General features: G+C 47.0%; 1 protein-coding gene across 1 annotated transcript in view; it reads right to left on the reverse strand.

Annotated features, from left to right (window-relative positions):
* ZFAT (zinc finger and AT hook domain containing) overlaps window positions 1-14623 on the reverse strand; it is a 158949-nt gene that overhangs the window by 17040 nt on the left and 127286 nt on the right. Inside the window, exons 14-16 of the mRNA XM_010834786.1 lie at window positions 10713-10831; window positions 4210-4336; window positions 1305-1435 (exon numbers count right to left, since the gene is read on the reverse strand). Of these exons, the coding sequence (XP_010833088.1) occupies window positions 1305-1435; window positions 4210-4336; window positions 10713-10831 (377 nt within the window). The remainder of the gene's footprint in view (window positions 1-1304; window positions 1436-4209; window positions 4337-10712; window positions 10832-14623) is intronic.

A 14623-nucleotide genomic window follows, 5' to 3' on the forward strand; every position in this document is an offset into this window, starting at 1 on the left:
TTTACTTTTCTCCACTGCCCTTGTTCACCGTGTGACAATCTCTCTGTCTTATTGATCTTTTTCCCACCGGAGTAACCACTTTGATGGCAAACGTCGGCTCTCTCCTGGAGAGCCAGCAATGAGAACACTGCAGGCACTTACTAAACACTTCCTGAGTGAATCGCTAAAACAATGGATAACGTGTAAAATGCTACAGTCTGCCATTCAGCTTTCTCCACGAACTTGAACTTTGATTTTAAACCACACCGTGGGTCTGCCCTGGTTCCGACGTGCTTGCTGTGTTGGTTTTCTTAAGCATTTGCCTAAGCCAGCTTACAAGTCTTGTACAGTGAAGCCAGAGGCAGTAGAGAGAGAGGTATGGACAGACAAACAGACTGACCTGATCATGACGCACACCACATCCTAACAGATGGTGAAGTCTCCTCTGAGGTTAGCAGGAGAGGAAACAAGCCAAACAGTGTAACAACCATCAATAAGTGGAGTAACCTCTACTCGCACGGTGGCCATCCTCTCCCATCCTTTTAGTTCAGCCATCCTCTGTGCTGACTGCATCAGGTGATGTTCAGTATTTAAAAGGCCAGGCCCTAGAAGCCCTCCTGGCTCCTCTGGCGGTCCCTATGGCCCCTTGCTCCACTGACATCGTGTCTTAGGCCCCGAGGCTGCTTTTGACCACAGATGTGTCCAGATGGGTCCACATCACACTCGTGTCACTCGGGGATTCCTTTCATTGAAAGGAAAGGAATGAAGTTTCCAGAACTTCATTCTGGAAGGGGTGATGCACCTGCCTCAGTATCTTGGCCCTAACATATGGAGCTCTTGCAGATACAATCAACCCCGTAATAAGAGGAAGAAAACAGGACTTCCCTGGTGGTCCAGGGGGTTAAGGATCAGCTTGCCAGTGCTGGGGACACGGGTTCAACCCCTGGTCCGGGAAGATCCCACGTGCCGCAGGGCAACTAAGCCCGCGAGTTGCATCTACTGAGCCTGTGTGCTCTAGAGCCCGCGCTCCACAATAAAAGACTCCGTCTCAGTGAGAAGCCCTCACACCGAAACGAGAGAGAGCAGCTCCCATCCGCTGCGGCTAGAGAAAGCACGCCACAGCAACGAAGACCCAGCACAGCCAAAAATGAATGAATAAATAACTTAAAAAAAAAAAAGAGTAAGACAATGTATGAGACCCAGGTCAGTTTCACTCCAAATTCGCCCTCGGGTAGGTCACAGCCCTGAAAACCAAAGTGGGCAGGGGGCAGAGGCTGTGTGGCAGTGTGGGGAGACGGTATTTAAGGACAAGGGGGGGGTCCTACCTGCTTCACGACGGTCACAGTCCCCGGTGCCATGGCGACCACTGAGGCAACAGCCGTGGCATCGTGGGTCTCGGTGCCCAGCTCGATGATCTGCTGGAGGATGTTGACGGCCGTGGGGTCAAGTCGGTCACCTGAGCAGGAAGAAACAAACAGGAGATGGTTAAGTCCAAGGGCAGTGAAGGTCACTGAACGCAGAAGCAGCCTTCCTAGAGGCCATGGTTGGGTGGTGCCTTCTCCAAGGATGCACGCGTTCTCAGTAAGCACTCACTGTGACCACAGAAACAAAGTGTGTGGTACATCACAGCTCACAACACACTCCCTGTAAGAACATCTCCAAACTCCACACAACCTGTGAGGAGATGACACTGTGGTGGTATATCCCCACTTTATAAATTAATCACTTCACCACAAAAAATTGAAGAGACCCGCCTTGGGCCGTCGGATCGGCTACGTCACAGGGCAGGGCTCAAGCCTGGATGTTCTGAATGCAAACTTGTGGACACAGGGCTGCCTCTCAGAACGGAACTCCTGGGAAGCACACCGCAGAGCTGGTTTCCCTGCAGCACGGTGGGAGGCGCCAGTGAGCGTGAGCCAGGTAAGTTACACAGGATACGGGCAGGACACGCGAGGATGTCCCAGTCGTCAAGTTGGTGGTCTTTAGACTTCTAAATCAGGGTTTTCTTTTACTCATCTCAGAAGCCTGGAATCGACATCATCAGGACAGCTACTGAGCACACCCTGCCTGCTTTCACCATATGCTTGGCCATCTGTGACTCTCCTGAACACACCACTCTGACCCCGATCGTTAATTCACCAGAAGGGAAACTACTGCCTGGTCTCCAGGTTAGCATAATAGTACGAAGTCTCCTCCAATGTCTACATCCTCCTGGACAGCTTTCTGCGGGCCTCGTTCCAACATGAATCATTAAGAGATGAGAGAAGGGCATTCACTGTGTTCTACACGGAGGGTAGGACATGGCCTATGACTGAAGCAATGACGTGGGCACCTGCTCACCATGCACAGGCCTAGCATCCCCTGCACACACCTCACACACAAACAGACACACACACACACTCCTGGAGGAGGGGGGGAGGGCGTGCCTTGAAGCCAACCATTCTAAACAGCCAAACACTAAACAAAACATTGACCCTTAAAAAAATGCACAGAAGCAAGCTTTTAATTCTTCATCCATTTCCTTTGTTAATGACCATTTATCAAGTCCCAAGTGTCACAGGAACACGGTTCCCAGTAGGAACTCAGACAAAGACCTACTGCTGCCTCCCCGCTTCTCCTTCCGGGGCTCGCAGGTGACCGGGACAGACGGTAAGCCACTGTTTCCAGCCCCTGGTCAGTTTCATATGAGGGGGGCGACTAGGGAGCTCCGCAGGACAGTCCGGTGGGCTCCCGGGAGGTGACACACAGCCTGAACCCTGAGGATGAAGATGCCGTTGCTAGGAAAAGTGCTGGGCGGGGGAGGAGCAGACTCAGTTTGTGCTGAGACGTGCAGAGTCTGGCCCAGGCGGGCACAGCTCTGAGGTGGCCGGAGACGCAGTGCAGGGAGGCCAGGACCCAGAGTGGAGGCCCAGCTGCTGAGCTGCATCGTTTCCTAACAGTCAGGAGGGGACACAGAGAACCTGTCAAAGGAGAGAGGGAGTGTGGGAGCGAGGGAGTGTGTGCGTGGGGGACTCCAGCTGGCCCGGCCCGGCGTGAGCACTCGCTGAAGTCACTGCATGTGCGGGAAGGAAACACGAGCAGACACAGCGTCAGCTCTGGGAACCGCGCTGATGGTGGGGCCCGGACGCCCCATCCACAGGGCCTGCCGCTCTCACAGGCTGCGGGGTTTCTCCCGGGTCACCCCAGCTCACTGGGCAGTGTGCACGGCACCGGCCTCGGATCTTCCCCAAAGACAGCGGCTCACAGGACATTCTGTGCATCCTTCTTACCACCTGGGGCTTAGGGACTAAGAGCTGGGTGAAATGGTGAGTTCCCATCTTCTGTCACCGTCTGACTTCACCGCGCGCTTCCTCTAATCCCGCCTGCCTGATCTCTGTCCCGCCATACACAGAGCACTGAGGCACCTTATATTAACTTGTCTTCTGTTCCTGTTTTTTAAAGAGCATTAAGAAAAAGTGTTCTCAGCCCAATGCCCCAGTTGCCACTAGGCTGGCACAGTGGTTTGATTTTTGAATTGATCTAACATTTGACATTGATGACATCTGACATGAAGATCCTGACTTGGGGCTTTTCAGAAGAACTGGACAGCAGACAGTCCTGGGCCCACAGGTCCATAAGGGGCTGTTAGGAAGGCCAGCAGACTGCCCCCGGTCTCAGCCACGCCCCCCGTCTGCCTCCTGTAGACCCTGGAACAAACCCCCCAGAACAGATGACTCTGAGGGAGCCTGGAACAGGGATGGCACTCCAACAAAAAGTTAGGAGACCTAGATTCCAAGACCAGCTCCAACACCCAAGAAGTGGGTGAGCCTCAGCCAACCATTTACAAGGAGGAAGTCTCCTGCCTCTTGTGAAGTGAGGACTATAAGACCCGTCTTCCCACACGCTGCTCAGAGACGTGATGAGTCTACAGCCATACCACCATGAACGGGCCCAATCTCGTCTGATCTCAGAAGCTAAGCAGGGTGGGCCTGGTTAGCACTTGGAAGGGAGAGACGTGACGATATGCGTGGACATCCGGCAACACCGTTTGGAGGCACCACTTCACCTGCAGCTCTGTTCTAGAAGACTCTGTAAGAGATCTCTAGTTGTCAGAGAGCTAGAGCGCTCCTGAGGGCACAATGCAGCTGAAGGAGATCGAGTGACGGACATCACTCATTCACAAGTTCATTCATTCATTCAGCCTGCCAAAGACCAGCTCTAAGGTGTCGGGGAGGCGGGGGGCGCTCTCACCACTCTCTGAGGTGTATCTCAGGTCCTGAAGGGCGGCCACGGCAGCCTGTGTGCCCTGAACGTCCTCTTCAGCTTCTGCGATGTGCAGGTACTGGGTGGAAGGCTCCTCGGGAGCTTCTGTTGCTGGCTAAACAAAAACACAGAATCACTGATGGGACCGCCTAGAAGAGCCCCTAGAAGGTCCCCAGAAGCCCCGGGATAATGGATTCAAACAAAACAAACACACACCAGCAATGTGTCTGCAGCAGCTCATTTGCCTGGCACCCCTGAGAAACCAGTGCTCCGATAAAAACCCATCTCCCAAAGAGGAAACTTCTCTGTGCCAAGTGCCGAGGCCTTAAAACCAGCTTTGGAGGAAAGCCTCTGGTGACAGGTTCTTGCCGCAGGGAATAGAGGATGTTGTTCACAATGAGTGATGAGACACGCACAGAGAGACCCTCATGTGTGCTCTGCTCCTCCCACTGCCACCAACACTGCTCTGATCCCCTGTGCCTGGGGCCTCCTGCCATGAGGCCAAGAGGGAGGCACAGCGTGGTGGCGGTAGACGGGAGGAGAGGACCAGTCACCACAGCCTCTGGCCAGCTTAGAGCATGGGTCCCGGCACACAGCAAGATCTCAGGAGATCTCAGCTACTCGTGCAGTCTGTGGCTCATTTTATTTTTACAGGATGGGTATGACAAATCCAACTGACCAGAGAAGATACACCTGTGCAGAATCAGGACCCCATTGAGAGAAGAAGAAGCTAAAGGGACATTTACAGAAATCTCACACCGATAAGGAGAGGAGAGGTGGACGTTTCACACGAACTAGATATTCATAATCATCTCTTCCTAGCACTGGAAGGCAGGCAAGCATGAATGTCACCAATAAAGAAGAACGAAAAGGAGATTTTACACACAATTTATAGGAGCCAAAGTTATCATACTCTGTAAGCACTTATCAGCTATTCACAAAGGCTCAGAATAGAATGTGATTATTCTTTTACAGCCAAGTGGTCAAGTTCATTTAGTTCATTTCCAGCCTGACATTTAGTAGACACCCAATGAGTATCTGATGAACGCATAAATGAACAAAAAGAAGCATGCTTCCTTATAAGTACCATTAGGCAACATTGTGGCCAACACGAATTGGATCTCAGCCTGTGATGAACAGGAAGGGCGTGGCACGGCTCCCCGGCTTTGGGGTACTCTCTGTAATAACAATCTGTGGGAAGGCAGTGCTTTGCAGGGCACTCCAGGGAGCCTGGCAACAGCGTGATGGCTAGTACAGGCAGCCTGTCATCACTCGGGGACCACCCCTGGCCAGCGTCTTGGCTGCTCAACTGTCGTACTTCTGGAGTCTAGTAGGTGACTTTGTGTCAACTGTATTTGTAGAGTCACAGCTCTGCTGAAGGTGTCAAGATCTGTAAGAAGCCAGGTCTTCAGAGGAGAGGGGCATGACTGCACGAACAGAAGCACCAGCTGGCCAGAAGAGATGCTGTTTACATCAGGAACCAGCATTCCATGTCTATTTGTTAACAGAGAGCAAAGCCCTGCAAGTATGGACTCGAAGTACCAGAGGATTTCCATAGATGGTGATGTTGCTGACACCATCGCCGCCGCACAGAGGACCTGCTGGGGACTAGACAGTAACCCTAGCATTTCATACATCCTGTCTCTCAATCCTTTTGACCTCTTGAGTGGCAGGAGCCTCACCATAGACATTAGAACACAGCGGTCACAGAGGTTCGACAAGCAATGGCTCAAGGTCAAACTGTTTACAGGAAGAGCCAGGAAATTGCAAGGAAGTCTTTTGAAGTCCACATTCCTTAAATTTTCTTATAGAAAATGTCAAACACACACAAGACGGAGAAGCGAGCCTCCATGCTCACAGCACCACTTCAGCAGTCACCACCTCACGGCCAGTCCGCTTTTGCTGATGCCCCCTCCACGCTCCACACAACGGCCCTTTGATTTTGAAGCAAATGCAGACGTCACATCGATTTAAATATTTCAGAATGCACCTCGGAAAGATAAAACTCTTTCAAACCAGAACTACAACACCGCCATCACACTCAGAACACTTAACAGTGATTCCTGAATGACTTCACATCCCTAAGCGTTATTCTAATTTCCCCAACTCATTTTTTCACAACTTAATCCCACAAGTCGTACTTAAGTTATTGAAATCCATGTATTAGAACCGCCTGATAAAAGTCTCATAAGACTTGCATTTATAGGCTCTCCTTCCACTCTTTCTCCTCTGCTTATGGTTTCATTGTGAAAAGTGGTCGCTTGCCGTCAGAGTTTCCAACAGCCTGGATTCTGCTGTCTGCACCACCAGGGAACCACTGAGTGTGTTCACTGACAGTCAGACTTGGAAGCTTAAATCAGGCGATCAGGAGGCAGAAGGACCCCACGGTAACACCGTGTACCTCCATCAGGAGACACTCCGTGACTGAGCGTCCCTGTTTTTGCTGTGTTGGCAGGAGACTGACGGTCATGGCTAGACCCACGATGCCAGTGGAGGGTTGTAAAACAGAAGTCATGAAAACCTTCACTTGTTGGCTGGAATACTTCTACACAAAGAAATCTCTCTCCTCCAACATTCGGTTATTCTGAGATACGGTTTGTTTCGATGAGGTAGAATAATTGTTAGACTCTGAGCCTTACCAAAGTAACAATTTTATTTATCAAAATAGAGTTGATTCACTATTACTCTGCACAGGTAACTAAGGAGTTTTCTCCCAGGATTATTATAAACTCATGGATTTAAACACATTTGATGTGCTTCACTCCACTCTGCAAATACTAACAACAGCCTTAGAGTAACAATACCAACCGCTGCTGGTGGAATAACTGAGAACAGTATGTTTTTTTGCCAGTTCCTTTCGCCCTTAGGTTCTATTCCACTGGGGAGGAACAATCCAATTTCTATCTTAAAATCTCTTAAAATATTTCTTCTCTATGTAGTTCTGCCATCGCTTTGACATATAGTTTAGATCCTTGATTTCATTCTACTCTTAATTTTCAGGGCTTGCTTTTTTAAAGTTCAGTTTTGTTTTTATTGTTATATAAAATCAGAAGGGCCATCAATAATCTTCCAACAATCCTTGGCCCCTTAATCACAAGAAACCATCACATGAATCCAAATGGTGTGATGATGGCCCTTCTGATTGCATCACGCCAGGGGCGGGGGGCGGGCGCAGTACATGATGTCACTCTGTCTCACTACCGAGAATTCTGACCTCGGTCGGGTGGCTAAGGTGGTGTTGGCCAGGTGTCTGAACTGTGATGTTACTACTTTTCCCTGTAAATTCATGATTATTTAGGGGGAGATATTTTGAGGTTACATCAATACTCTATTTCTCCTCAAAACTTCTGTAGACTAATTCCGGCATTCATCAATGGACCTTGGCTACTGTAATTATTACTGTGGTGTTCTAATGGTAGTTTTCTATTTCCCCCACTTTCTAGATCTATTGATCAGAATTATTCTGTAGTAAGAACTGTTCCTTCTCTACTATTTATTCAATCATTTATCAGTATGGATGCAGAGATATTTACTCTATGCTTTGAGTGATTTTTTAGTCCAATACTATCATGATTTACTTTGTTACTCAAATTGTTCCAGTTTGGGGCCATTAGGAACTCTCTAGGGGATTTCCTGGTCATTCAGCTGGTAAAGAAACTGCCTGCAATGCAGCAGACCCCAGTTCAATTCCTGGGTCAGGAAGATCCCCTGGAGAAGCGATAGGCTACCCACTCCAGTATTCTTGGGCTTCCCTAGTGGCTCAGCTGGTAAAGAATCTGCCTGCAATGCGGGAGACCTGGGTTTGATTCCTGGGTTGGGAAGAAGCCCTGGAGAAAGAATGGCTAGGAACTCTCCGGGTTGTCTCCTGTGCCATTTTGACACACTTCTCTTACTTTTGTGGAGCAAATTGGTGTTACTTTCCAGCACTGCAAAATGCTCCAGGATCACCTTCCGTAATTTCTGCCTCTGCCCTGAAGTCAACCACTTTTTCCAAGGGACCCTGGTTCCTCTTCTTGGAGAATCCTGTTAGAAACCAAGACCTGGAGACTAGGTGCGCTCATTGCCAGCTGGGGTCACTGTTTCTAGGTCCTCTTAGCACAAAAAGCTAAGAAATACATGCATGTATAAAGTTTAAAGTTTAGTCACTCAGTTGTGTCCGACTCTGCAACCCTATGGACTATAGCCCACCAGGCTCCTCTGGCCATGGGATTTTTCAGGCAAGAATACTGGAGTGGGTTGCCATTTCCTTCTCCAGGGGATCTTCTTGACCCAGGGATCGAATCCAGGTCTTCCACATTATAGGCAGAAGCTTTACCATCTGAGCCACCAGGGAAGTCTACATGCATGTATACTAACCATGTATACACATATATTTGGAGCTATTTCTGCATCAATCTATTGGTGTATATGCACACACAGTCTCTCTTCACATACTACATTAACAGAGTTGTAATAAACAGCCTTGTGTAGACACCTTCCCTCATTTTTGTCAGTATAACCTTGGACAGTTTTCTAACGGTGGGATTGTTTAGTTAATGGAAAAAGAAGCACACATGTAATTTCAGTAGATATTGCTAGATTCCCCTTCATAAAGGTCACACTGTTTTACACTCCCACCAGCAATGTATGAGAATGCCTATTTACTCAGCCTCTCCAGCAGAGATGATGTCAAACTGGTGGATTCTTGCCAGTTGAATAGGTAAGATTTTCTATCTCTGTCTAGTTTTAATTACATTTATTACATGTGAGGCTGATCACGCTTTCAGACAGCCAAGGTCATTTGCATTTCTTTTTCTTTGAACCTTTCTTATCTCTTGCATTTTGGGCTGTTGATCTTTTTCACCAGTATTGCTAGAAGAAGCCTTTTACAACATTAAGATATTCACCTTTTTTCTATGATATGACTGAAAATACTTTTTTTGTGTGTCATTTGCCCCTCTATGAGTTCTTTTACATAAGATTTTTAAAATGTTTTTCATGTGGTTAATTTGTTTTCAATCATTTTCCTAATTGAATCTGGATTTTGAGTTATAGTTAGGAAGTTCTCCACATTCTCAATTTACAAATAGATTCACTTATGTTTTCTTCTGGTATTTGTAAAATATCTCTTTTTTCACATTTAAATCTCTGCTATTTTGTTCTAGGTTCTCTCTATATAAAAGCCATTGATTATTGTATATTGATGTTTTAATCTGCTGCTTATCATGTGTAGTAGATTTTCATTCATTCTTAGATTTTCAAAAACATAATCCTGTATCTACAGAGATACTTCATTTCTTTTCTGATTCTTACATCTCTATTTACTCTACCTTGTCCAACATGCCAGCTGAGGCCTCCCATGATGTTAAAAGACCGGAGCCCCTAGGGCATCCTCATCTTGTTCCCAAATCTAATAAGAAACTCAAGATGTTGGCTCTTGATCCGAAACACATATATTTTGTTTTTTGTCTTAAAGATGTACGCATCAAATTCTGCTTTATTGACTGTTTTTAATCAGTGGATGTGGAATTTTGTCAAATGCCTTTTCTCCATCCATGAAGATGATCCTTTCAGTTTTCTCCCTAGTTCTGATACTATGATGGGTTATGTTAACAGATTAACACATTCCCTCCCACTGGACAACCCTTCCCTTGCTTTCTGAAACAACCCCCACATTGTCATTGGATTTGTTTCTGAGCCCTTACTCTTAACTGCAGTAAACCCACTGGATACTCTGATATGACAGAAACTCCTCAGGAAGTGGTCCTCAACTGAGGGCCATTGTGACTCCTGGGGAACCTGGCAGTGTCTGTGCTTTCTGTCTGGTTTTCACAACTGGCTGTGCTGGTGGATCCTCATGGGCAGAGGTCAACGACGCTCCTAAACACTCTAAAATGCGGAGCGTAGCCCTCTGCAACAAAGAACTGTCCAGATCATAATCTCAGCAGCACTGAGTTTGAGAAACTCCGCCTCAGGTAAACCGCAATTTGGCAGTGACCCCTGGTACCTGAAAAGAGAAATAGCTACTGGCTTACAAAATACAGCTACTGGCTTTTATAGAATCCAGCCAGGAAACTGGCTCCAACATCTGACTGGAAACAAAGGTGACAGGTAGGAGCGCCTGCCTTCAGCTGAGGGAGACGAGGATCTAAAATCAGCAGGCGGGGCCCTTCTCTGTTCTCGGGGTGGGGACTAACAATATATACTGTCAAGCATTGTTCTTCCAGATGCAGTTTCTGAAACTCTGGATTCAAGATAACAGAAGTAAAGGTATCAGTGAGCCCAAGGCAGACATTCATTCACAAACCAGGCGCAACACAACTCAGCGTAAGAAGTCACATGCGTGGCCTGGACCTCATCCAGTACACCCCCATCAGACAGGAGACGGGGTTCGAAAAGACGTCCAAGTTTCCCACCAGAAAACCCATTGCTCCAAGGAACGGCACCGGGCTTGCCTGGTTTGTTGTCTGTGCTGAGGAAAGTCACGATCAAGACCAAGCTTTCAAAAGTACCTCCCACTTGGGGTCTCCTTCGCTCTCCACCAACTTCAGGCCATGCTTGTTCTTCAGGTGCCTGTTGAACTCCCATTTGGTGCCATAGACGAAGCTGCACACTGGACACTTCAAACCGCCTGGAAGCACAGACACAGGTAAGAACGCGCTCACAGCCTTCCGTCCACATGCCTCAAACCTAAGAGATGCGTTCATCTCCAGTATTTACTTTCAATCCAAGCTTACTCTACTAGTAAACAGAATAGCAGCAGTTCAATATGTTTTTCCGGGCAGAGATTTTAAAACTTAATGCATGTCTTTTCATTTATTGAATCAGAATTTGCAGAGAATCTAATACACATTTAATATTTTAGGTGACAGAGAGTCAAGATGAGTAATATTCCTTTGGCTGAGTGGATACAGTGGCTTAAATCATTTTTTCACATTTTTATTTGAAAATAACAAATAATTTAGAAGCGAAAAGTAACTGAAGGACAACGGTTGCGCTTCTCAATCTCTTTTGTCCCGAAACACTAAGACAGAGGGCCAGATGCTCAGCCTCCTTCATGTCAGAAGTGAAGCCAGGGATATAAATCCCCACTTGAATATCCCCGTAAAGCACAAATGAAAAAGCGGGTCACATCCTGAAATGTCACTATTTATTTAACTGATTAAATTTGACAAATGCTCCAGGAAGTACCTGCATGTTTTAATTAAGAGAATATAAAACTCTAGAATTAAAAAGAAAAAACTGAGAGTCATACAAAGACTATCTAAAATTTTATCAGAAGCAGTAACTAAATTTGGAGCTGGACAAAAATCATTTGTTTGTTTGTTCATCTGAAGCACAGTTGGTTTACAATGAATGCGGTGTCAGTTTAACCTAAGTGTTAGTACAGGGAAGCGACTGAGCAGGAGTGCTTTCAGAAGCAGACTCGTCCCCTGGGAAGCCAGCTGCAGCCCCAGCAGTGCTGTGTGTTCTGCTCAGGTGCATCCAACTCTTTGCAACCCCATGGACTGTAGCCAATCAGGCTCCTCTGTCCATGGGATTCTCCAGGCAAGAATACTGGAGTGGTTGCCATTTCCTCCTCCAGGGGATCTTCCCAACGCAGGGATCGAACCCGCATTTCCTACGTTGGCACATGGGTTCTTTATCATCTGAAGCACCAGAGAAGCCCCACATCAGGCCTCTAATCTACCGGACGTTGAGCAGGCCAGAGTCGGGCCAAGCGCTAGCAGCATCAGGCCTGCACCCGAGGGGCCAGGGCAGTGAGATGGGAACAGAAGGCCTCTAACTGGTCTCCCACAGCCACAGTGGGTCTGCTCTCCACCCAGCACAACGGCTGGTCTTAAAAACTCAGCTGAAACCACATCTCTCATAGGTGTAAGCCCCTCCACCGGCTTCCCTTCATAGCCAGAACAGGAATTAGTGGGAATGGAAGCTAACCCAGGTGGCTGACGGCACAATCCCTTGAACCTTGGCCTTTCCACGCTGGGCGAGCACAGAGCAGCACAGCAGGTACAACAGAGACAGCGGGCAGAGCCAGCACAGACCATGCATGCGTTCGAGTGCTCAGTTGCTCTGCTGTGTCCAACTCTTTGTGACACTATGGACCACAGCCTGCCAGGCTCCTCTGTCCATGGGATCCTCCATGCAAGAATATTGCCGTGTCCTCCTCCAGGGGATCTTCCCAAACCCAGGGGTCAAAACAAACCTGTGTCTCTTTTGTCTTCTGCCTTGGCAGGCAGGTTCTTTACCACTAACGTCACCTGGGAAGCCCACAGAGACCGGCAACAGTTACCAAATCCTGAACTTCTAGAACATTCTACAGAAAAGGCAGCTCAGACAGTTGTTTTTCTGAAACTCAAACACACTGCACTTTTTTAGGCAAAATCAAATGAGCTTGTTCTTTCTTGCTTGGAGGATAATTAAACTTAGTTCTTCTTTGTTATTGCTTGTTCATCATCTAAAATGATGCATTTTCTTACAATCATCTTTTAAAACCCTCCAAGGCAGGAGAACCACTACCTTGTCTCTGGGTTAAGCTGACGTTGCTTCTATAAAGACTTAATCTGTGGCAATGAACACAAACAAACTACCGAAGGTTAAATTTAGGCTTTAAAATGAAATTAAGGATTCCTTCTGGGCTGTTCTTTAATGGAAACTAATTTAGGGAGAAAAAACATCCTGATATCATGCTTAAATTAAAATTAATATGAGAATGCCCCCACACTAATTAAAACTCCCACCTTTATCACGGTGGCTTTAATTAAAGAACAACAAATGGAAATGTGTAATCTAGACGGAAGGTGTAACTATGCCAGGTAATTGACATCAAAGCCGAGAAAAATTAATTTCCACTTCAATTCATTAAATGCTTAGGCAACACTTGGCAAAGGTCACGGGGAGACCTAGTGAGTTTCCTTGCAGCCCTGATATTAAGTGCACCCCATAAAAACCACAACCCCCGCTCCCTGCAAGTTGCAATCTTCCTCATAAGGAAAGACGAACCAAGCCAAAGGACAGAATTTCAGGAGCAATTCGGAAACTCCATCATGGCATCTTTTGTTCTTTCCGAAATTCAATCTATTCCAGAGGAATTTCAAGTAAACTATTTTCACTCCTTTGCAGCGGCTGACGTTATTGAAAATTCAATTTCATTTTCAATAATATAACTCCCAGAATGGCATGGATACTCGGTTGGACAGTCAGGAGATCCGCATTTGTCACTTGGCTCACATGACTCAGAACCACTTCCTTGAATTCTTGGGTCTTGGTTTTTTGTTTTTCCTATGAAGGCAAAAATGCTAAAGCTTATATCCTTATAAAAGGCGGTGTATTAAGTCAGAGGAGGAGAAATATCTTATGACATCCCTGATATGTGGAATCTAAAAGGAAATGATGCAAATGAACTTACAAAACAGAAAGAGACTCATAGACTTAGAAAACAAACTTATGGTTGCCAAGGGAAGGGACCACTAGGGAGTCTGGCATGGTCATGGACACACTGCTGTATTTAAAATGGATAACCAATAGGGACCTGTTATATAGCACAGGGAACTCTCTGCTCAGTGTCACGTGGCAGCCTGGATGGGAGGGGAGATTAGGAGAGAATAGATACACATATATGTATGGCCGAGTCCCTTCGCTGTTCACCTGAAACTACCACAACACTGTTAATCAGCTATCAGTTCAGTTCAGTTCAGATCAGTCGCTCAGTCGTGTCCGACTCTTTGCCCCCCATGAACTGCAGCACACCAGGCCTCCCTGTCCATCACCAACTCCCGGAGTTCACTCAGACTCACGTCCATCGAGTCAGTGATGCCATCTAGCCATCTCATCCTCTGTCATCCCCTTCTCCTCCTGCCCCCAATCCCTCCCAGCATCAGGGTCTTTTCCAATGAGTCAACTCTTCACATGAGGTGGCCAAAGTACTGGAGTTTCAGCTTTAGCATCATTCCTTTCAAAGAAATCCCAGGACTGATCTCCTTCAGAATGGACTGGTTGGATCTCCTTGCAGTCCAAGGGACTCTCAAGAGTCTTCTCCAACACCACAGTTCAAAAGCATCAATTCTTTGGCGCTCAGCCTTCTTCACAGTCCAACTCTCACATCCATACATGACCACAGGAAAAAACATAGCCTTGACTAGACAGACCTTTGTCGGCAAAGTAATGTCTCTGCTTTTCAATATGCTATCTAGGTTGGTCATAACTTTTCTTCCAAGGAGTAAGCGTCTTTTAATTTCATGGCTGCAGTCACCATCTGCAGTGATTTTGGAGCCCCCAAAAATAAAGTCTGACACTGTTTCCACTGTTTCCCCATCTATTTCCCATGAAGTGATGGGACCGGATGCCATGATCTTTGTTTTCTGAGTGTTGAGCTTTAAGCCAACTTTTTCACTCTCCACTTTCACTTTCATCAAGAGGCTTT

The sequence above is a fragment of the Bison bison genome, unplaced genomic scaffold (genome assembly GCF_000754665.1).
Source record: "Bison bison bison isolate TAMUID 2011002044 unplaced genomic scaffold, Bison_UMD1.0 scf7180017864036, whole genome shotgun sequence".
Classification (NCBI taxonomy): Eukaryota; Metazoa; Chordata; class Mammalia; order Artiodactyla; family Bovidae; genus Bison; species Bison bison.